Source organism: Lepidochelys olivacea (assembly GCF_965140295.1).
Source record: "Lepidochelys olivacea isolate rLepOli2 genome assembly, chromosome: 7".
NCBI classification, from domain to species: domain Eukaryota; kingdom Metazoa; phylum Chordata; order Testudines; family Cheloniidae; genus Lepidochelys; species Lepidochelys olivacea.
The window spans coordinates 30854234-30876396 of record NC_140417.1 but is presented as its reverse complement, the minus strand read 5'-3'; the positions used below and the strand labels follow the sequence as shown (position 1 = coordinate 30876396).

The window sequence follows — 22163 nt, the reverse complement described above, 5'->3', positions numbered from 1 at the left end:
CTCATGTGTCATACAACTCTAACAGTAATTCCTACATTTGTCACGGCAGGTAACCCTGGAAGAGGGATTGGGGGGCACAATGGGGGTGGCAAGCCAGTTAACCCCCACGGGGATGGGGCCCGGGGAGCTGCAGGGCAGGTGACTGCAGGGTGTCATGGGGGGCATCCTGTGGGGGTAAGCGAATGTGGGGGCAGCAGGGCAGGTGACTGTGGAGGGGACACCGGGCAGGGCTGCAAGGCAGGTAACCATGGTGGAGTAGCAGGGGTTAGTGAGGCAACCTCCTGGGGGGGTCTCTCACCCCTTTCTCTCCCCCTCCAGGCAGAGCCATCTGGTGGCACAGCAGGCCGGGCTGGAGCAGCGGGAGACAGCCCTGCGGGGGGAGCGGGAGCGGCTGGAGGGGGCTGAGCGGGAACACCGGCAGCTGGGGGAACAGCACGCCCGGCTGCAGGACGAGTATGCACGGTAACCACGGCGGGGACCGGGATATGGGAGACAGGGGAGGCCTGCACGTTGGGGTGGGGGGGTCCCTAGCATATGGGGGACTGGGACGTGGGGGGAGTGGGAAGTCTGTGGGTTGTGGGGGGAGCGGGAGATGGGGGCCAGCATCGGGGGCAGTGCGTGGGCTTCCCCTGGGAGTGCCCCACTGACCCCTCGCCCTGCGCAGGGTGCAGGCGGTGCTGGCAGCGGCCGAGCGAGCGCAGGAAGAGCAGCAAGGGGAGCTGCGGGGCCTGCGGGGCCGGCTGACGGGACTGCAGCTGGAGCAGGCTCGGCTGGAGGCCGAGGGCACCGCCCTGCGGGAGCAGAACCACCAGCTGGAGGTGGCGCTGGGCCGGCTCGGAGACCAGTGTGAGGTGCGCAACCCCCAAGCCTGCCTGCGGTACCCCCGCTCCCCAGCCTGAACCCCCCCCGTAGGCCCCCCCAGAAACCAGAGCGAGGTGTGCAGCCCCCAACCCTGCCCGCGGTATCCCTGCCCCCCTCATGGCATCCCTACTGGGGAGCAGAGTGAGGTGTAGAACCCACTACCCCCAATTCCACCCCTGGTACCTCCCAGCCCCATTCCGCCAGCCTGAACCCCACCATTGTATCCTACCCAGAGACTAGTGCAAGATGTGCAGCCCCTGACCTCCCCCAACCCCATCCCCCAGTCTGACCCCACCAAGAACACACACACTGCCCGATACCTTTCTCTTCCCAGCCCAGCTTTCCCCCACTACGCCCCCCGTTGGAGACCAATGCAGACCCCCTGATACCGCCAGACCTCTACCCCGGTAGCCACCTGCCACAGATCCACAGCCCCGGCGCTCTGAAACAGTCTCTGGGAGGACCCCTTCAGTGTGTCAGCTCCTGAGGGTCACACTCTCACTAGGGCAGGGCTCTTGGCTTCACCACCTCCTGGGGCCAAACCTTGGAGCCTTCAGCACCCCTGGGTCACGCTGCAAGCTCCCTTCAGCAAGTCCACCTGAACTGGGCACCTGAGGGAGACTTACACACCCGAAGGGAGCAGCGAACCCCCGACCTCCTTAACCTGGAGTCCCTCAGCCAGCGCGTCACAGCAGGAGGGTTTATTAGGTGCATGGAACACAGCCTAGAAAGTCCTTCGTTAACACAAAGAACAGAAAGTTACAACCAAGACCTTCTGGGACTGTCCAGAGCCCTCTGCCCCCCATCTTTAGTCACAATCACCCACACTTAACAACCCCACCTGGCCCCTCCCCAGTCCTTTGTCCTCTTTCCTGGCAATCACTGTCATCTGGCCCTCCTTAGTCCTTCTTCCTTCAGCTGGTCACACCTGCTGGCTTCCTAATGGGGGGGGGCATCCATGGTCGTTAGTCGCCAGGTGCCAAATGTCCAGCTAATTGGACTGGCCTTTGTCTGCTGGGACTCTCCATGGGCATTGGGCCCAGACCCCAGGCATCAGACACGCCTATATCTCTGGGTCTCTGCAAGGAGTAAACCATCTTTTCCTTCCATCTAGTTAACCAGGCACCACATAGGGGAAACTGAGGCATGCACACTATTCATCCCAATGATTGTGAAAAATTCGCACTCCATCACACCACCCACAGCCCAGCTCCCCCTGCTCCAAGCAAACAATGGGAGCTGGTCCTCCATTGAACCCCCTGATCAGAGAGTGCTTTCCCCATTCTGCACCTCCAGCCCCCACTCCCTCTGTGAGGGGGAGCCCAGAGGGGCATGGCCTGTCCTATTCATAACTCTGCTGCCCCCCAGCTCCTGGCCCAGCTGAAGGGGAACCAGGAGGAGGAGAACCGACACCTGCTGCAGGAGATCCAGAAACTGAGCCAGGAGAACCGCACCCTGCTGGAGCGCAGCATGGAGAGCCGGGAGCAGTATCACTCGGAGCAGCGCCAACACCTGTGAGTGCCCCCCTTGGGCCAGCGCGGGAGGTGTGCAGGGAGGGGGCAGATTGGTGAGGCTGGCTGGGGGTGTCGGGGGCACAGGGCAGTCCGGCTGTGGAGTACAGCGGGCAGGGAGGTCACCCCCAGATTCAGATGCTGTCCTGTGCTCACCCCCCAGGGATAAGCTGAACGAGCTGCGCCGGGAGAAACAGAAGCTGGTGGAGAAGATAATGGACCAGTACCGAGTACTGGAGCCAGCGCTGCCCAAGAGCAAGTGAGTGTGTCCACCCCCCAGGGCTGGCCCCAGCCACGGACCCCGCAGGGACCAGCCCTGGCCAAGGGAATCTCCTAGGGCTAGCCACGGACCCTCCAGCTGCCATGGACTTCCACACCTGCCCCCTCGCCTGGGAACCTTCTCTGCCACCCTGGGCCCCCCATCCCCTGAAACAGACTGAGCCACCAACCCTCCAAAGCTGGCCCCAGCCAGGGGACCCCCCCCTTTTTCCTCAAACTAGGGATATACCTCCCAGAGCCTAGGACTCCCCCCCGCCCCCCAGGGCCAGCCTGAGCCAGGGACCCTCCCTGACAGTTGACCTGAGTGCCCCTGCATGGGTCAGTGTTGGGGGGGTGGAATCTCCCAGGATGCGTGTGGGGGACTGGCCTAGGCCCCCCAGCTCCTGCCCGTAAGCATGAGACCCTCCCGCTTCCTCCACCCCGCAGGAAGAGCAGCAACTGGATCGCGGACAAGATGAAGAAGCTGATGAAGCCGCGGCGCGAGCCCTCGCGGGAACAGCAGCGCCCCCTGGCTGAGGGGGCCAATAGCATTGAGAACCTGCCGGGACTTGGACAGGATGGACGCGCACCTGATGGGGGTGAGTGTCCAGGACCCTCCACCTCGTGGGGTGTGGGGAGGAGAGATCAGGACAGGGGATGGGACCCAGGCATCCACGACGGCCATGCAGTGCTTGCAGCCCTCGGGATGAGAAGAGATTGGGACAGGGGATGGGACCCAGGCATCCGGGATGGCCCCTCAGTGCTCCCAGCCCCTAGGGATGGGGGAAAACCAGGCCAGGGATGGGACCCAGGCATCTGGGATGGCAGTGCAAGGTGCTCCCACGCAGGACTCACCATCCCCTGCCCCACTAAGCCCAGCTTTGCCCACAGACTCCAGCGCCCCTGCTTCACCTGTGCCCCTGCGCAAGGCCAGCAGCATGCTGAGCCTGCCCGACACCCAGAGGCTGAACCTGCGGCTAAATCGGCGCAAGCTGAGCTCCCGCGTCCTGGTCAGCGAGTCCTTCGGGCCTGGGGACGCCACCCCCCGGCAGCGCTTCCGCCAGCGCCAGCGCCCACTTGCCTTCCTGGGGGGCTCCCGCGAGGAGGCCGCTGTCTCCTGGGAGGCCCAGGAGGGGCAGAGACTCCCCAGTGCTGGCAGTGAGGAGAGAGGTGAGGTGTCATCCCCGGATGTGGGGATACAGAGAGAGATTGTGGGGGCAGGGACTGGGGAAGACTTTACTCCAGATATCGGGTGTTGTCCCTAAGTTATGGGGGCATCCCCCCAGATGGGGGCAGGGACTGGGGGGCATCATCTTTGGATAAGAGGGGACATTGGGGGTGTCACCCCCAGATGGGGGCAGGGACTGGTTGGGGGTGTCACTCCCAGAGAGAGAGATTCTCCCCCAACAACCAGAAGAGAGGCGGGAGGAAGAGTGGGGGTCAGGGAGGGGATCTCCTCTGGAGTGGGGGGGGGTCCAGTTGGAGCACGGCAGGGGATCCAGAGAGCTGAGATCGACTGGGGGCTTGGGGCAGGTGTAACTGGGGGTCCTGTCTCTGCCCAGGGCTACTGCAAGGGAAGGAGAAGGCACCGCTCTCGCCCCAGCTCAGTCAGTGAGCCCAGCACAGCCCCGCCTGGATGGCAGCGACGCAGGGAACTGAACCAGGAAGGGGTCTTGCTGCAACCCCAGCTCCCAGGATCCTCCTGCAACATGCCAGGGGCACAGAGAATTGGCTCTGCCTCCCCACCCCCCATCTCAGCCCCTTATCCCTTCCACCCCACAGGGACTCCTGCCCTGACACTGGCTCAGGATTTGTATTGTTTTTCTATAATTTATTAGAAATAAAATGTATTATTTATCGTCCCATCTGCTGCTGTCATTCCACCCCGCCCCACATCATGCCAGCTCCCACCCCTTCACTCGCCCCCATGCCCCCTCCATTTCCTCCCCTTGCCCCTCCCCACCGCCTTGCCCATTCTCCCCCGCCTCCCCCCAGGCACTGATGGGAGAGAAGGGGTTTCCTCCCAGCCCTCCCCCACATCGCTCTTGCGCCACCAGTTCCTTCCGCTCTCATGGTTACACCACTTTCACAACCACAGTCCAGGAGCCCTTTCTGCCCCCTTCAGCTCTGCCCTCCCCCCCGCTCTGCACCACCTCCCCACTACACCTCCTGCTCTGCACCACCTCCCCACTGCATCCTCCCACACCGCCACTGCACCCCCGCTCTGCACCACCTCCCCTCTGCACCACCTCTCCACTGCATCCTCCCACACCCCCACTGCACCCCCGCTCTGCACCACCTCCCCACTGCATCCTCCCACACCCCCACTGCACCCCCGCTCTGCACCACCTCCCCACTGCATCCTCCCTCCTCTCCACTGCACACCCTGCTCTGCACCACCTCCCCTCTGCACCACCTCCCCACTGCATCCTCCCTCCTCTCCACTGCACACCCTGCTCTGCACCACCTCCCCACTGCATCCTCCCACACCCCCACTGCACCCCCGCTCTGCACCACCTCCCCACTGCATCCTCCCACACCCCCACTGCACCCCCGCTCTGCACCACCTCCCCACTGCATCCTCCCACACCCCCACTGCACCCCCGCTCTGCACCACCTCCCCACTGCATCCTCCCTCCTCTCCACTGCACACCCTGCTCTGCACCACCTCCCCTCTGCACCACCTCCCCACTGCATCCTCCCTCCTCTCCACTGCACACCCTGCTCTGCACCACCTCCCCACTGCATCCTCCCACACCCCCACTGCACCCCCGCTCTGTACCACCTCCCCTCTGCACCACCTCCCCACTCCCCACTGCACCCCCTGCTCTGTACCACCTCCCCACTGCACCCCCTGCCTTGCACCATGTCCCCCACCTCCCCTCTGCACTTCAAGCTCTGCAGCACCTCCCCCACCTCCCAACTGCACCCCCCTTCTGCACTACATCTCCCCCACCAGCTCTGCACCTCCCACTCTGCACTACCTCCCCTTCCTCCCCACTCCATCTCCCGCTCTGCACCACCTCCCTCACCTCCCCACTGCACCCCAACCTGCTCTGCATCACCTCCCCACTACACCCCCCCACTCTGCACCACCTCCCCTGCCTCCCCACTGCATCCCTCCACCAGCTCCACCCCCCCCCGCCCCGCCCCGCTCTGTTCCACACCTCCACCCCCAACCGAATCCCTCTATGGGGCAGGCAGGTGGGGGAATCCAAGTTTGCGGGGGAGCTCACATTGGGACCCTACCCTTTTCAGGTTTGTCCGTGGGAGGGGGGTGCAGGAGGGTCCTCAGGAAGGTGTGTGTGGACCTTGGGGGGGTCTGTTGGTTCTGCCCTTGGTCAAGGGGTTTGGGATCATGGGGGGTTCCCTATGGAGGGTGCGGGGGGATCTGTCGGTCCCTCCCCAGGGCTGGGGGTGCAGGATCCTGGGGGGTTCCCTATAGGGAGTGTGGGGGGTCAGTTGGTCCCTCCCCAGGACAGGGAGTGTGGGATCCTAAGGGATTTCCTGGGGGGGGTGCAGGGAGCATGTCCTCAGGGGAGTGTATGGGGAGGTCTCTCTCTACCTTCTTGGGGCAGGGGGTATGGGAACCAAGGGGTTCCCTATAGGGGTTGGGAGGCCCACAGCAAGTGTGGGGTCGGTCTGTCCCTCCCCAGAGTTGAGCGGCATAGAGGGGCCTGTCAGTCCTTCCCTGGGGCGGGGCAGGATCCATAGGGGTTCCCTATGGGATGCAGGGGGGTCCACAGGAGTACAGGATCTGGGAGTTCCCTATGGCGGTGCAGGGGATCCCCTGTGGACCCGTGTGTCCGGTCCCTCCCCAGGGTCTGGGTGACAGGATGGGGGGGGGGGTGGTTATCACTGGGTCACCTGTGGGGTGATTTGTCTGGGGTGAGGGACCTGAGGGGGGGTCGTCTATTGGTCCCTCCCCGGGGAGGGGATGCGGGATCACTATGAGGGGTGAAGGGGGTCTGTCGGTCCCTCCCTGGGGCAGGATCAGGGGGGTTCCTTATGGGGATCTGGGGGTCCCGGGGGGTGTGGATCCTGGGGTGGGCGTCCTGTGGCGTGCGGGGGGGTCCGTCTGTTCCTTCCCCTGGCGAGGGTGCGGGACCGTGGGCCCCCGGAGGCGCGGGGGGTCTGTCGGTCCCTCCCCGGGGCGGTCCCTGCGCTCAGCTCCCCGCTCGCTGTCACATTCCTGCCGCCTGAGTCAGGCCCGGAGGCGGCGGTGGCACCAGGAAGCGCCGGGCCCGGGCCATGTAACCGAGCCGAGCCGAGCAGATCCCGGCCCGGCGCGGCTATGGGGGACGGGGCAGAGGAGGAGACGGTGGAGCTGCCGCTCACGGACGGTACTGGGCGGGGAGCGGGCCCGGCGGGGCGCAGGGGCCGGGAGGGGGGCATCGTGTCGGGGTGCCTGGAGGGCTTGGTGCGCAGGTTAGGGGCCGTTCCTGGTCTCGGGGGAAGGAGGGCAGGTCCCGGGAGTAGCGGAGGATGGGGGGGGGTGCTGCAGTTCCGGGGTGCAGGGAATCGGGTGCAGTGCCGGGGTGCAGGGAGAAGGCGGGGGTGGCGGGTGCAATGTGGCGGGTGCAGGGAGAAGGAGGAGGTGGCGGGTGCAGTGCCGGGAGAAGGAGGGGGTGGCGGGTGCAGTGCCGGGGTGCAGGGAGAAGGAGGGGGTGGCGGGTGCAATGTGGCGGGTGCGGTGCCGGGGTGCAGGGACAAGGGGGGGTGCAGTCCAGACGTGCAGAGAGTCAGGTTCAGTGCTAGAGTATAGGGAGAAAGAGGGGGTGGCGGGGTGCAGGGAGGAGAGTGCAGTGCTGGGGTGCAGGGAGAAGGAGGGGGTGGGGAGTGCAGTTCAGGGTCGCAGGGGGCCATTGGTTTGAACTGTGCATGTCCCCTGGGACCTTTGGGGGTGCAGGGCCCCTGGTGGCAGTTGTTGGGGGTAGGGTGGCTATTCGGGGAGAAGAAGTGCAGAGCCATGGGGAGGTGGCCCTGCCCCTCTTCTCCCTACAGACCTATCACACCCCCCATCAGTGCAGGCTCAGTCCCGTGGGTGGGCAGCAGCAACAGGGGAGCGGGGGTGGGGATTAGTCATTGCACCCCCCTTCCCCAGGGACTGGCAGCTTGGAGGGCTCACGAGCTGGAGGCGTATGAGACACAGCCTGCTGGGGGAGTGGGGGTGGCCAGGGACATGGGCAATAAGGCCGGGTGCTACCTGGGTGTGTGTGTGACATGGACAGAGGGATAGGGCCTGTGTGGGGGATGGATGCTAGCCGGGGTGTGTGTGACACAGGCAATGGGGTAGGGGCTGCATCAAGGGCAGGCTGCCTCACCCACCCAAAGCTGGGCACTGGGCTCTCATCCACCACTGGTTCCAGACTCATGCCTAACCTGCCCCGAGCTGGGTCCTGCTGCAAGAAAGCTCACACTGCCTGCCTGGGCACTAGGGTCTCTTGCATGGCAGCCCCGGGGTGGTGCCTGTTTAAACCCATGGGAAGCCCCTGTCCTGAGTGGGTGGGGGATGGACAGGGGGCACTCACCATTCTGGGCTCGGGCAGCCTCCCATCCGGAGTCCTGGAGCCTTTGCAATGGAGGAGAGAGCGAGAGTGGTGGTGCCAGGTGGCCATCCTGGTACCTGCCACTCGGTGCCAGCTGAGTAGGGTCGCATGGGTGGATTGGGACCTCCCAGGACATGTGAGGGGTTGAGGGGAAGGAGCAGAAGCCTCCTTCTAGCTGCCAGGAACTTGGAGGGGCAGAGTAGTACACCCGCAGCCCTGTGGGGAACCTGGGGGAGCGGGACAGGTATGGTGGGGGGACGTAGGGAGATATGGCCAGAGTTGGCGGGGTGTTGTTAAGCAGGTGATCTCACCCCAAGCTCCTCCCAGCTGCAAGCTTCCTGTTTCCCCACTGCACCCTGAACTCTGTGCCGCCCTTCATAGAAGGTTGTGGAGTGCCTCTCACCTTGCCATCCCTATGGACGGAAGGTGATGTCTCTCTGGGCACTTCATACCCCTGCCCTACACATTTGCCACCAGACCTAGATGCCCCCTCGATCCTGGGAACCCTCTTTGGGGCAGAGGAAAGTGGCATCTAGGATTCCCACTAGGCAGCACCACAGGGATGTGGGGGGATGAGTCAGTGTCTCCACCTGGAAATGGAGGGGTGATCCCTCCCAATTAACCCCACCCTGGCTTGGTCCCAGGGTGTCTGTGGGGATGGGAGTTGCTGGCCCAGCCCCTTGGCACCAAAACCTGCTGTGAGTCACCAGCAGGAAACGGGGGCTCCTCCTCACTGCACCCTGACCCCACCCATCCCTGGGGGAGAGGCTGAGGCAGGGGGTGGGGGCTGAGGTGCAGCAGGATGCGGGGGTAAGGCAGGGACATTTAGAGGGGGATGGGCCTGAGCTGGGTGTGGGCATAGGTGGGGGTTTGGGATGAGGTGAGAAGACAAGGCAGGGAGTATGGGCCTGCGGCATGGGATGAGGGAGTGAGGTGTGTGGACCTGTGGGCTGGGATAGTGTGGGAGGAGGTGAAGGGCAAGGTTTGTGGTGAGCCGGTGGGGAAGGGTGGCACGGGGCCCCAGGCTGGCTTTGACCCCCCATCCGCATAATCTTGTCTCTGTGGCAGCAAACCTGACTGGCCATGAAGAGAAGGTTGGCATGGAGAACTTTGAACTGCTCAAGGTGCTGGGAACTGGAGGTGAGTGGGGGACACTGGGGGGCTGTGCCATGGAGAGGGGCACTGGAGATGCACTGGGGGGCTGTGACCCCATTCCTCCTCCCAATGGGATGGCGCCCTCCCCATCAATCCCCTCTCCCCCCAGCCTGTAGGAAGGTCCCCTGCTTCCCTGAGCCTGCTGCTCCCATCCCCACTTCCTGGGTCCCATCGTCTCCCCAGTCTCCTGGGATCCTCCTGATGTCCCCCTCTGGGCTCCCAGCCTACAGGAAGATCCTCTGATGCCCCTTTGTATCCCCCAGCCTACGGAAAAGTGTTCCTGGTGCGCAAGATGACAGGCCACGACATGGGGAAGCTGTATGCAATGAAAGTGCTGCGCAAGGCTGCCATTGTGCAGAAGGCCAAGACCACGGAGCACACACGCACTGAGCGGGCCGTGCTGGAGCATGTGCGGGCATCGCCCTTCCTAGTGACTCTGCACTATGCCTTCCAGACTGGCTCCAAGCTGCACCTCATCCTGGGTATGGGGGACCCCTGGGAGGGGGCAGGGGAGGGTGGGACGCTGGGACCCAGGGGATGGGGTGTGGCAGATGCCAGGGTGCAGAGGTGGATCCAAAGGAATGGGGAGGGTAGGATAATGGGACCCAGCAGGTGGGGGAGCAGGGAGACTCTAGGGTGGGGCAGTAGGTGGAGCTGGAGAAAGACCAGTGTTGTTTTCCACAGCAATATTCGATGAAAACAGAGGGGGAAATGGTTTTTGCCTAACTTTTCCAGGGGAAAATTTTCAAGTTTTTCAGCAGGAATTAAAAAACAGAACTATTATGATAGAGAAGTACTGCTGCCATGTCTGATGGGAGTTGTAGTTCAGATACCTCGCACTCCTATCCTTTATGTACAGTGCAGCCTGGTTGGACTACATCTCCCATGGTGCACCAGGCCATGGGCTTCTGACACACCGCTTAGTGCCGCCAAATGGGGGGAAACTATGATGCATTATGGGAGATGTAGTCTGTCCAGGGAGCTTAGCCTATAGAGGAGAATGGGGTGTATGAGGCAGCTGACCTACAGCTCCCATGAGGCGCTCAAGCCACGCTGCAGGGGGAGGCTGTGGTGCATTGTGGGAGATGTGGTTCAACCAAGGAACTTGGTGTGCATCTCCCAGGATGCACCACAGCCAGGGGCTCATGACACTACCAGTGCTGGGGGGAGAGGGCCAGGACTATGGTGCATCATGGGAGATGTATGGTGGATCATTTGTTTTTTTGATAAAAAATCAAAAATTTCTGACAGACACAGGCTTTTGGGGAAAATTTCCCTTTTAACCCCACCACCTCCCCAAGTTTTCCTGGGGGAGAGGCAGTGAGGGTGGAGCGATAGGGGAGGCATATGGCACCCTCCCGTGCCATGGGGTGTGAGGGAATCCAGACCAAACTGAGAGGGGGAGGGGACCTGGCTGTGGGTGCTGGGTTCTCACTCCCTGTCCTCCCCCACCCCCCGGCCCTGCAGACTACGTGAGTGGGGGGGAGCTCTTCACCCATCTGTACCAGCGCGACCATTTCACGGAGGAGGAGGTGCGGATCTATGCCGGGGAGATCGTGCTGGCATTGGAGCATCTGCACAAGGTGGGGGGATATGCCTAGGGGATGGGGCAGGAGGGAGCAGAACGGGCATCCACTTTCCAGGGGGTGCATGTTCTGGGAGGATGGGAAATATCTGGAGAGGATACTCCAGAGACCAGGTAGACTGTTCTGCTATGGAGGGGCTCTGAGGGGCCGTGCCACAGGGAATATGGGGGGTGCTGTCCTGTAGGGAGTTCCTAGGGGGCTCTTGGACCATGCTGGAGGTGCTATGTGGGTGCTGTGCTGTAGGGGTTCCTGGGGGGCTCTCGGGCCGTGCTGCAGGGGCTATGGCGGTCCTGTCCTGTCGGAGTTCCTGGGGGATTGTCGGGCCGTGCCACAGGGGCTATGGGGGTGCTGTCCTGTAAGGGTTCCTGGGGGGCTCTTGGGCCATGCCGCAAGGGCTGTGGGGGTGCTGTTCTGTAGGGGTTCCTGGGGGCCTCTTGGTGCCATGGGGGTTCTGTACTGTTAGGGGTCTCTGGGGGGCTCTTGAGTCATGACATAGGTTCTACGGGGTTGCTGTCCTGCAGGGGTTCCTGGGAGGCTCTCCGTCCATGCCACAGGGTCTATGGGGGTGCTCTCCTGTAGGGGTTCCTGGGGCCTCTCGGTGCCGTGGGGGCTATGGGGGTACTGTCCTATAGGGGTTCCTGGGGGGCTCTTGGGCCATGCCATGGGGACTATGGGTGTGCTGTCCTGTAGGCGTTCTTGGAGGATGGCACTCCAGGTTGGAGGGGCACTGAGGAGCCATGTTGCGGGTGGATGTGGGGGATGCAGGCTTTGGGGAATGCCTGTTCTGAGCCTGTGCTCATTTGCAGCTGGGCATCATCTACCGGGATGTGAAGCTGGAGAACATCCTGCTGGACAGCGAAGGGCACGTGGTGCTCACTGACTTTGGCCTCAGCAAGGAGTTCCTCACCGAGGAGGTCAGACATCCACACCCTGCCCCCGATGATTCCCCCCCATAGCCACCCCTGGGGACCTCAATATCCTGCCCCGGGGACTCCTCCCCCATCCCCTCACCCTGCCCCCTGGGAATCCCCCAATATCCTTCCCCTAGAGAGCCCCCACATTCTGCCTCCAGAAATTTGCCCCTCCCCACAGGGATCTCCCTGCCTTCACTCTGTGCCCCTCTCCCATCTTTCTGATGAAAAGCAGGGAACAGAGAGTCTCTTTGCTTCCCAAGGGGGTGTCTCTTTGCTCTGCCCCCTCCACCAGTCACTGGTGTTTGGGGCCTGGGAGGAGGTGCAGCCTCTCTTCCTTGTGGGGGCTCCATAGCGGGGACCTTGGCACTGAGCCCCCACATTCTTCTCACCCCTCTCCCACAGAAAGATCGCACCTTCTCCTTCTGCGGCACCATCGAGTACATGGCCCCCGAGATCATCCGCAGCAAGTCAGGGCATGGCAAGGTGAGTTGGGGGAGGGTTGGGGGAAGGGCGTAATGAATGGGAGGGCATGGTGGGGGAGAGGAGTATGACGAGGGAGCCAGGGGTTCCATAGGGAGCATAGTGATGTGGGAGAAGGGGGTGGGAGAAGTGAGGGGCATGGCAAGATGAGGGGAATGGGAGGAAAGGCATGGCTGGGGGGGGGTACTGTAAGGTCGGAGGGAGTGGCAAAGAGCCATGAGGGAGCAGGAGGGGGGTGAATTGAGCGGGCGGGGGGAGCTGGGTTTGGCAGGCAAATGGGGGGCTGGCTGGCAGGGTGTATCAGCCTGTCACTCCCACCCCAGCAGCAGTGTCGGGAGGGTTGGGGGGGGCTGTCTACTGGGAGGAGGGTGTCATTCCAGGTTCACTGCCCCCTCCCTAGCAGTGGGAGGTGGGGTCAGTCTTGGGGGGTTCCTGGCTCATCACCACCCCTCTCCCACACAGTCTGTTGACTGGTGGAGCCTGGGGATCCTGATGTTTGAGCTGCTGACGGGGGCCTCGCCCTTTACACTGGAGGGGGAGAAGAACACGCAGGCCGAGGTGTCCAGGTGAGGAGGCTGCTGGGTAATGGGGTGCAGGGAGGGGGATTGTCAGGAGTCAGGGGGATAAAGTGGAGGGGGGTTTGGAGAGGCTGCTGGGTGATGGGGCGTGGGTAAGGGGGATTGGCAGGGGCAGCTGGGAAATGGGGGCGTAGAGGGGGCTTGGCAGGGGCTGCTGGGTAATGAGAGGTGGGGAGGGGGGATTGGCAGGGGCGGCTGGGTACCGGGGAGGGGGAATTGGCAGGGGCGGCTGGGTAATGGGAGGTGGGGAGGGGGGCTTGGCAGGGGCTGCTGGGTAACGGAGCTGTCTGTGCCACAGACGCATCCTCAAGTGCCAGCCCCCATTCCCAACTGTCATTGGCCCCGTGGCACGCGACCTGCTGCAGAAGCTGCTGTGCAAGGACCCCAAGAAACGCCTGGGCTCGGGGCCCAGTGGGGCCCAGGACATCAAGGAGCACCCCTTCTTCAAGGTGAGGGGAGAGAGGGACACCTTCACCCTGACCGCAGCCCACTCTCACGTGGCTCGAGACCCTCAGGAGGGCTCCCCACCACCTGGGCACAACCCCCTTTCCTAGCAGGGTCCCCCAAGTGCAGCCCCCTCAGGTAGGGATCCTTGCCTCCTCTCCACAGCTCCTACACCCCGGGCAGGGACCCCCTCACCTTTACCCCCTTGTCCCAGGAGAGGCCCTACATAGAGCCCCCTCACCTACTGCCCCTGTCACCAGGGCCCCCTGGCCATGCCCCCCCCCCCATCGCTTAGGTCGGCCAGGGATCCCCGCACAGCCCTCGCACACCTGGGAAAGAGCCTCGTGTGCACCCCCAGCCATGGTGCCCTCCAGTCCCCCCTGGCAGGTCTCCCCACCCACAACATGCAGCCCCCCCCAGCGATGTTCCTCCCTACCAGCCACACACACAGCTCCCCGTGGACATGGCTAGCGCCCCACATCCTAGAGGTGGTCTTGGGGGAGTGAGACCCAGTGCGCCCCCCCTCTCAGCTAGACTCTGGCCCTGTGCTGGACCCTCCCCCCCATTAGACCCCTTTCCCCACTCACCTCCCCCTCATGCTGACCCTCATGTTCCCCTAGGGCCTGGACTGGGTGGAATTGGCCGCGCGGCGGGTGAAGGCTCCGTTCAAACCCATCGTCCGCAGCGAGCTGGACGTGCGCAACTTTGCCGAGGAGTTCACCCGCCTGGAGCCCGTGTACTCGCCCGCCGGGACCCCACCCAACCTGGACCGCGTCTTCCAGGTGAGAGACACACGCCCCCTGCTGGGGTCCCCCAGCTTCCTGTGCGCTCGCCTGCTGGAACCCCCCCATCCTGGACTGACTCTTCCCAGGTTCCCCCAACCCCCCCGCTTCGGGTGTACTTGTCCATGGGAGGCCCCCACCCCAACCTGGACCACGTCTTCCAGATGAGCCCCCCGCTGACGTTTCCCCAACACCTGCCCTCTCACTTGCTCACCCATCAGCACCCCCCGTCCCAAACTTGGACCACGTCTTCCAGGTGAGTCCCTCACTGAGGTTCCCCCAACACCCGCCCTCTCGTATGCTCACCCATCACCACCCCCCAACCTAGACCAGGTCTTCCAGGTGAGACCCCTGCCCTGCTATCCCCTTCCCCTGCCAGCTTCGCGTGTGTGGCCGCTGAGCTCTGTGCCCTGGCAGAGGGCACTGGTTCCTGAATCCCCTGCTCTTGCTGACAAGAGTGGGGGTGCTCTCTGGTGTGTGTGTGTGTGGAATCTCCTGCACCCGCCAGACCCACGAGGGGCTGGGGGGGGGGGTCTCCATTGGGTGCTGTAGCCATGGAGATGTCTGCAGGCTCCCTGCCACCGCCTCAGTCTTATCTCTCCCTCCCACCTTCTTTCAGGGCTACTCCTTCATCGCTCCTTCCATCCTGTTCAACCACAATGCCATCACCACGGATGTGCTGGACCTGGCGCTGAGTGGGGAGCGCCCGGGCAGTGCTGCCGTGGCACGCAGTGCCATGATGAAGGTAGGGGAGCCCCCTGAGCGACTGGGGCTTGATGGGAGTGGCAGGGGCTGCTGGGTAATTGGTGAGGGAGGGGCCTTAGCGGGAGCAGGATTCCTCATCAGGGTCCCTGTGGGGAGAAGGGGGGATCCCTCCCCAGCAGTGGGCACCGCTGATGCTCCCCGCTTCCTTCCCCAGGACTCTCCGTTCTTCCAGCTCTATGACCTGGACCTGAAGGAGGCAGCCCTGGGCGAGGGGAGCTTCTCGGTGTGTCGCCAATGCCAGCAGCGCCAGAGTGGCACCGAGTTCGCCGTCAAGATCATCAGCAAGAGGTGGGGGTGCTCCCCTGGCAACCCCCCCATGCTCCAGCTGCTATGGCAACCAACCCCCCCACTCCCACGGGAACACCCCCACTCCTGCTCCTATAACAACTCTCGAGGTGCCTCCTCAGACTCACCCCTCGCTCCGGACTTTGCCCCCACCATCGCTGACCCCTCAGGCTCTCCATTGTCCTCCATCACCCTTTATGGGACCCTCCCAACACCTCCAGATTCCCCCCTTTAGCCACCAGACACCCCCCTCACAATCCCCTGCTGCCTTCCCCCCCCCCCCCATCATCTCCCTTCCCCGAACACTCCTCTCACCCCCTTGCTGTCCCCTTTCACCACAACTACCTCCTCCGGGTCCTTCCATTCCCCCATCCCGCAGTGCAGTTCTCCGGAGCCTCAGCTAACGTCTCTCTCCCTGCTGCCCCCAGGATGGAGGTGAACACCCAGAGGGAGGTGATGGCTTTGCAGCTGTGTGAGTCTCACCCGAACATCGTCAAACTACACGAGGTTCATCATGACAAGGTACCCCCTTCCCCGTCAGCACTCCCTGGGACTAGCACTCCCCTTCTTCCCTGGGCATCTACAGCCCCCATGCCCCACCACAGAGGTGGCTGCATCTCAGTGCTGGGCGAGGGATCCTTGTGAAACTAGCCCCTGTACCCCACCCGAGAGGCAGCTGCATCTTAGTGGTGGCAGTGTCTCTGTGTCGCGGGATCCCCCTCTGCTCAGTGACACCCCCCCCTTCTCCCCGGGCAGTATCATACGTACCTGGTGATGGAGCTGCTGCGGGGGGGTGAGCTCCTTGACCGCATCAAGAAGAAGCAGCATTTCAGTGAGTCAGAGGCCAGTCAGATCATGCGCAGCCTGGTGTCAGCTGTCAGCTTCATGCATGACGTCGGCGTGGTGCACCGGGACCTCAAACCTGAGGTATGGGGGGAATGGGAAGGCAGGGCCTCAGGAGGTTGGGTGCATGACTAGGGTAAAATGTTGGGGGATCAGGGCCTTGGGGGATTGGGGTGTAGGGCCTGGAGGACCATGGAATCAGGGTGCAGGGCCTTGGGTTTTGTGGTGTGGCGCTTGGGAGATTTGGGAATAGGGGTGTGGGGTCTGGGCGATCGGGATCCTGGGGTTTTGGGGTGCAGGTCCTGGGGGTGGGTGCTCTGCCCCAGGAGCTCAAGGCCCCATCCTCCTGCTGTTCCCCAGAACATCCTGTATGCTGATGAGTCAGAGGGTGCCCCAGTGAAGGTGATTGACTTCGGCTTTGCCCGCCTGCGCCCCTCGGGCTCACAGCCCATGCAGACGCCTTGCTTCACGCTGCAATATGCCGCTCCCGAACTCTTCACTGATGAGGGCTATGATGAGTCCTGCGACCTCTGGAGCCTCGGTGTCATCCTGGTATGCATAGGGGGGAGGCCAGCATTGAGTACAAAAGCACCCCAGATCCCTACAGGGAGGGAGCATTACGATCCCAGGGCTCTGGAAGGGTCCCAGTCTCCCCGCTGCCGCTGTATAAGCACTGTGCGCTCCACCCCAGAGGTGAATGATTTCAGCAGGACTGAACAATATAACCACATGGTGGCACTCCTCCCGCCCTGCCTGCCCATGGAGTCCTGTGGGGAGGAAGGGAAGTGTTGACAGCTTTGTTCCATGTCCTGCTACCTGAGCAAGTCTGACTTCCTGCCCTCCAGAGGAGAGGAAGGATAAAGGCGTTTGATTCCAGGGTCAGGGTGGGAGATCCTTTTGGGATCCAGGAAGTGGGCGGGCGAAGCCTGTCCACTGCTAAAGGATCCCCACCCAACCTAAGAGGGGGATACACAGGACCTGGATACCAAATAAATCCGGGGGACAAGTAATGAAATAACAGGGATAGGAGTGCGGTCAAAGGGTCAAACAAAGGGAACCGGACGGGAACACTGAGCAGAGAATCCCGGACAGCGTCCACTGCTCCTCGAAGGTGTCAAGGGAGTCAATGGACGCCGTCCAGAGGAACTCTGCCTGGATACGTGAACAGACCGAGGATTGGAAATAGGCCCCACAGTCACAGGAGACTCCATCGGCCAACCTTCTCACTCTGGTTTTATGGATGGCCATTTTAACTAGGGCCAGGAAGAGGTTGACCAGGAGATCCCGTGACTTTGTGGGGCCATAGATAGGTGAGAGGAGGAAATAAAGGGTTAATCCTCCCCTCCCACTAGGGTCAAAGAATAGGCTCCCAAGGCTTGACTTTGGCTCCGCCCACAATTATAATCCTGTCCACACATGGAGGCCCCCCTCTTCTCCCACCACTCCTGGGAACGGCATCAGGCCCCCCTGGGCTTCTCTGAGGAATTCCTTTGCTTGGGGGGGGGAGGGGGGTCCTGTGAGGGTTTTCCAGGTTTTCCCCCAAACCAGGATGCCTAGAAACTGATTTTTTTAGAACAGAAGCTGCCGCTCTGCTGCAGTCACGTGACTCCAAGAGCTGGTGCACCGCGCACTGGGCCGTTAGTGCCAAGCCCGACACCCACCCTGACTCTGGAGTAACAGTACTGTATCCTGAAGAGCTGTTGGGCCTTGAGGGGTGTTAGTGAGGGCGTGTTGCTGGTGGGGCTACTCCAGGGCAAGGGGAAGGGAAATGCCTGAAAGCAGAAGTCTCTACTGGGGAGTCCCTGTGTCTCAGCCACTTCCACAATCTCGGTTCCTCTCTGAGCCATTAGAATGGAAAAAGCAAATGCTTAGCCCTGTGCCATGCTTGTGGGTTGGCGGTGTCTGGGGCTGCGGGATCACCCCCTTCCCAGGGGAGCTGGGGGATCACTCCCCTTGGGGAAGCTTGCTGATATTTGCCCTGAGTCAGCTTCACCCAGACTGTCTGGTAACACCCCTACTCCACTGTCTCTCGCCCCACCCCCCAGTACACCATGCTGTCCGGACAGGTGCCTTTCCAGAGCAGCCAGGAGGGCGGCGCGTTAACCCATGCGGCTGAGATCATGCACAAGATCAAGGAGGGGCAGTTCTCACTGGAGGGTGAGGCCTGGAGGGGGGTCTCCGAGGAGGCCAAAGAGCTGGTCAGAGGTGAGGAGTGTGGCATGAAATAAAGGGTCAATATATAGGACTCTGTTCCAAGCGCTGGGGGAGTGGGAATCTGTGGGTCTGGTGTACCCCTCACCCCACCTCAGATGGAAGTGGTGCTGTTGGGCTTGGGAAACCCCTCTCCCAAGAGGTGGGGGAGGTGGCATGTGTGAATCTGGGAATTTCATGTAATAGCTTTGTATTAAGTTTCTGTATCATTGTGGGCCAGGGATTATGTAACTCCATGGGGGAGGGGGAACCACAGCCCTCCAGGATCAAAGAATAGGGGGGGCGGGGCAGGGGTCATTAGGCAAATTCACTCACCCTAGAAAGGTCCCTCCCCCTGGAGAGGCTGCAAAGATTGGTTCAGATGGGATTCTCCAGAGACCAACAGACCAAGAGGAGACATTTGGATAAACAGCCCGAGTTTAAATGGACTCGGAGCTGCTTTATGATCCAGCAAATGGGCAGACCTTTCTGTCCGAGGGGGGGCCCAATCCTTCCTGGGAAGGGTTGGAAGCACAGGTGCCAACTTTTCCCAGTGCTGGTGGGTGCTCGCGCCCCCTGACCCCGCCCTGACTCCACCCCTGCCCTGCCCCCATTCCAACCCCTTTCCCAAAGTCCCTGCCCCAACCCCGCCCCCTCCATGCCCCTATTGGACCCCTCCCAAATCCCCGCCTCCTCCCTTGAGTGTGCCACATTCCCCTTTCTCCCCCCTCCCTCCCTCCTTCCCTCGCCACCGCAAAACAGCTGTTTTGAGGTGCAAGCGCTGGGAGCCAGGAGGAGAAGCAGGACATGGCAGTGCGCTCAGAGGAGGAGCTGGAGCGGAGGTGGAGGTGAGCTGGGGCGGGGCGGGGAGCTGCCAGTGGGTGCAGAGCACCCACCAATTTTTCCCCATAGGTGTTCCAGCCCCGGAGCACCCACGGAGTCGGCGCCTGTGGTTGGAAGGACTTTAGCCTGCTGAGGCCCCGGTTAGACAGGCTCTCTGTGAAGCCTTTAGCAGGGGGTAGGAACTGTCATATGCTTTCACCTTTAGAATAAATGTGCTTGCTTAGAAAGAGCTGTGCCATAACTTGGGACTGCTGGCAATCGCAGTTGGTCACAGATATGGCCATCACTGTCACAGTATATGGGGCTGGGGTATTGCTCCCCCCAGGGGAAGGGCTGGTGAAGTGCCATCCTGCTCATGCCAACCCCCACATCACTAAGCCATGGGTGTGTTCTCCTTCCCCTGCTCCAGGGCTGCTGACTGTGGACCCTTCCAAGCGGCTGAAGATGTCGACATTGCGCTACAGCGAGTGGCTGCAGGACGGCAGTGCCCTCTCCTCCACCCCGCTCATGACCCCTGACATCCTGGAGTCCTCAGGGCCCGCCGTGCGCTCAGGGGTCAACGCTGCCTTCATGGTGAGGGGGGGGGGGGTCTGGCGCATGGCCATGAGAGAGCAAGGGTGGTGGTGGAGGAGGAGGCGGCCTTGGTTGGGGGCCGGGGGACTGGCTGAGTCTCCCTCATGTTGGGTCTGGCTCTTAGGCAGGGGCGTGGGGATGGGTTGAGGCTTTGCGGGAGGATAGTGTCAGGCAGGAAGAGGTGAGGGTCTGAATAGGTTGGGTGGGGATGGGAAATAGGCCATATGGGGTGGGGGTGGTGGTGGGGGGGGGGGGGAACAGACCAGGTCAGGGAGAAGTTTGGCGGGTGAATCTTGGGTCTCATCCTGTCCCCCACCCCCAATATCTTGCCCCCCAGGCCTTCAACAAGGGCAAGCGCGAGGGCTTCTTCCTGAAGAGTGTGGAGAACGCCCCTCTAGCCAAGCGCCGCAAGCTCAAGATGTCGAGCACAGGGGCCGAGGCCCGGCGCAGCTCCTCGTCGTCCTCCTCTGGCTCCTCCTCAGCACTCCCCGCCCGGCCCCCGCGTCCCAAACCACCTGGCCGCCGCCACAACCCCCCCTCGTAGCGCCTGTGGGGCAGGGATGGGGGGCTATTTATTGTCTCTGTTGCTTGTGGGGGAGAATGTGGGCGGGTATCTCATTTGGGTTTTTTTAGGGGGGGATGAGCCTCTTTTGGGGGCATTTTGCCCCCCCCCCATGTGGACACGTTTTTTCGTTCATCTTATTTTTGTTTTTTTCATTTTGATTTAAACCTGGAGGTTGCCCTGTGTATGTCTGGGGGTCATAGGGGGTTGTCTCAGTGTGACAGAAATGTGAAGTCCCCTAGGAGCTAAAGTGGGAATGGTTTTTGGGTTGACAGGAAAGTGGGGCAGCCCTGGGGTGATTATGGGTGGTGTTCTGTGGGGCAGGTGTGGGGGCCATAGGGCAAGGAGGTGTCTCTGGGGTGGATGCACATGTCTGTGGAGCAGTTCTAAGAGACATACTCTCCTTGGCTTCCAGGTCAGACTAGGGTCCATTTCTGCCACTGACAGTTCAGGGTTGCCCCACCCCACCCCGTGGAAGTCTGTACCCACTGTTGCAGAAGAAGGGGCAGCTGTTCCCTACAGGGGAGGGAGATCCTGTGAGTACTGCCTCCGCCACCCCTTAAGATCTGAGGGCAGGTCCCTTCAGCCAGGCTCTGGGGCTGGAATGAGAAGTGAGGGTCAGACGGGTAGGGTCACCTTAAAGAGAGGGTGGGGGGTGCTGGATCTATATTTTATTTCTTTTAATCCTTTCTTTGGGGGGGCGGGCAGGTGGCATAGGGCACCATCTCCTCTCAGGGCTGCATGGTGGGGGAGAGCCCCGAACAGGGGGCCAGACCCAGGTGATGTCTCCACCAATGTCTTCCCCCATCTCCCAGGGCCATTGTTAATCTGATACTCCTGCTGTGGGGCAATGGGGCAGGACCCCCATTGAGCAATGGCGCACATGGGAGGGAGGTGAACAGTACCCTATGTTTAGTCCCTGCAATGTGGGAGCTAGAATTGCACCTCCTGGATAAGATTGGGGTGGGGGGAGAGGGAGAAGGGAAGAGTTTTTTTATTGAGACAGAAATTTCTATCTATTTTTAAACTAAGAATGTTGGGGGTGGGTGTGTGGGGTGGTCTCAGAGTACGGGGGGTTGGACTAGATGACCTCCTGAGGTCCCTTCCAACCCTGATATTCTATGATTCTACAGCCCCCGCCCCTTCCCCAGCTGGGAGTGAGGCTAAAGAAAGCCACCACCCAAGCAAATTAAACCCTAGACCATCCCTTCAGAGCAAGCTGGGTGAAGGGGAAGCACGGCCATAAAAAGCTTAGGGAGAGGGGCTCGTTTAGACTTGGGGGTGAGGTGGGGGACTGAATCAGTCACTTTAAGGGGTGTTTGTGCAATCGGCTCCTCCAAAGATTGTGGGGGGTGGGGGAAAGGAGGACAGGCCCATGGGGGGTGGGGAGTCAGAGGCAAGAATGGGGAAGAGGGGGCTTGGGTTCATCCCACTTCCTGGGTGCTGCCATCCTTTGTGTTCCTCTCTCCCTCCACCCCCTTTTTAGGTGTGCGGGAAGGGCTGGCTAGTGTCTGTTCCCGCAGCTGCCCCCCCCCGTCTTTCCGACACCCCCACCCCCCGTGGGGGTTGGGTAGGACGTGGGGCTCTCTGAGCACCCCCCCCCTCGGTTGGGATCAGCTAAGAGTCGGGGCTGAGGGATTTCGGGATGCGAGCAGCTGCACGGAGACGGGAGGGGCGGGAGAGCATGACGTGAGATGGGGGGGGCAGCTCCTGTAGCCCCGCCCAGGGGGCCGTCTCTTATCCGTCTGAGCGAACCACCTGTATTTTGTATTTGAGAATAAAACGCCTCTGACGCCACCGAGTCTGTGCGGGTGCGGGAGCTCTACGCCTTGGGCTGCCGCTGGGCGTGACGGGAAACAGCGCCCACCTCAAGCCCCTGCAGGCGCCGGAGCGGCCCGCTCCCGGACCCGCTGCTGGACGGCGGGAAGCCACCCCGCCCGGCTGCGAACGTAGCCACGTGCCCGCCAGCCGCGGCGTTTCTGCG

The 22163-nt window shown here is 62.0% G+C and overlaps 2 protein-coding genes across 3 annotated transcripts in view; both read left to right on the top strand.

Annotated features, from left to right (window-relative positions):
* CCDC88B (coiled-coil domain containing 88B) overlaps positions 1-4435 on the top strand; it is a 29630-nt gene extending 25195 nt beyond the window's left edge. For both annotated transcript variants that reach the window (XM_084634230.1, XM_084634229.1), the window contains exons 21-27: positions 319-462; positions 665-851; positions 2230-2375; positions 2536-2631; positions 3078-3229; positions 3522-3800; positions 4193-4435. In XM_084634230.1, coding sequence (XP_084490356.1) covers positions 319-462; positions 665-851; positions 2230-2375; positions 2536-2631; positions 3078-3229; positions 3522-3800; positions 4193-4245 — 1057 coding nt within the window. In that variant the 3' untranslated portion in view covers positions 4246-4435. The remainder of the gene's footprint in view (positions 1-318; positions 463-664; positions 852-2229; positions 2376-2535; positions 2632-3077; positions 3230-3521; positions 3801-4192) is intronic.
* A 2354-nt stretch (positions 4436-6789) lies between these two features.
* On the top strand, positions 6790-21976 carry RPS6KA4 (ribosomal protein S6 kinase A4). Its single transcript, XM_084634735.1, has 17 exons — positions 6790-6973; positions 9248-9319; positions 9598-9816; positions 10802-10917; positions 11727-11834; positions 12237-12317; positions 12777-12880; positions 13191-13341; positions 13957-14118; positions 14738-14863; positions 15038-15171; positions 15597-15690; positions 15925-16095; positions 16372-16563; positions 18057-18216; positions 19454-19617; positions 19955-21976. Exons 1-17 carry the CDS (start codon positions 6925-6927, stop codon positions 20159-20161), a joined length of 2310 nt encoding a protein of 769 aa, XP_084490861.1. The 5' UTR covers positions 6790-6924; the 3' UTR covers positions 20162-21976.
* Positions 21977-22163: the final 187 nt, after the last annotated feature.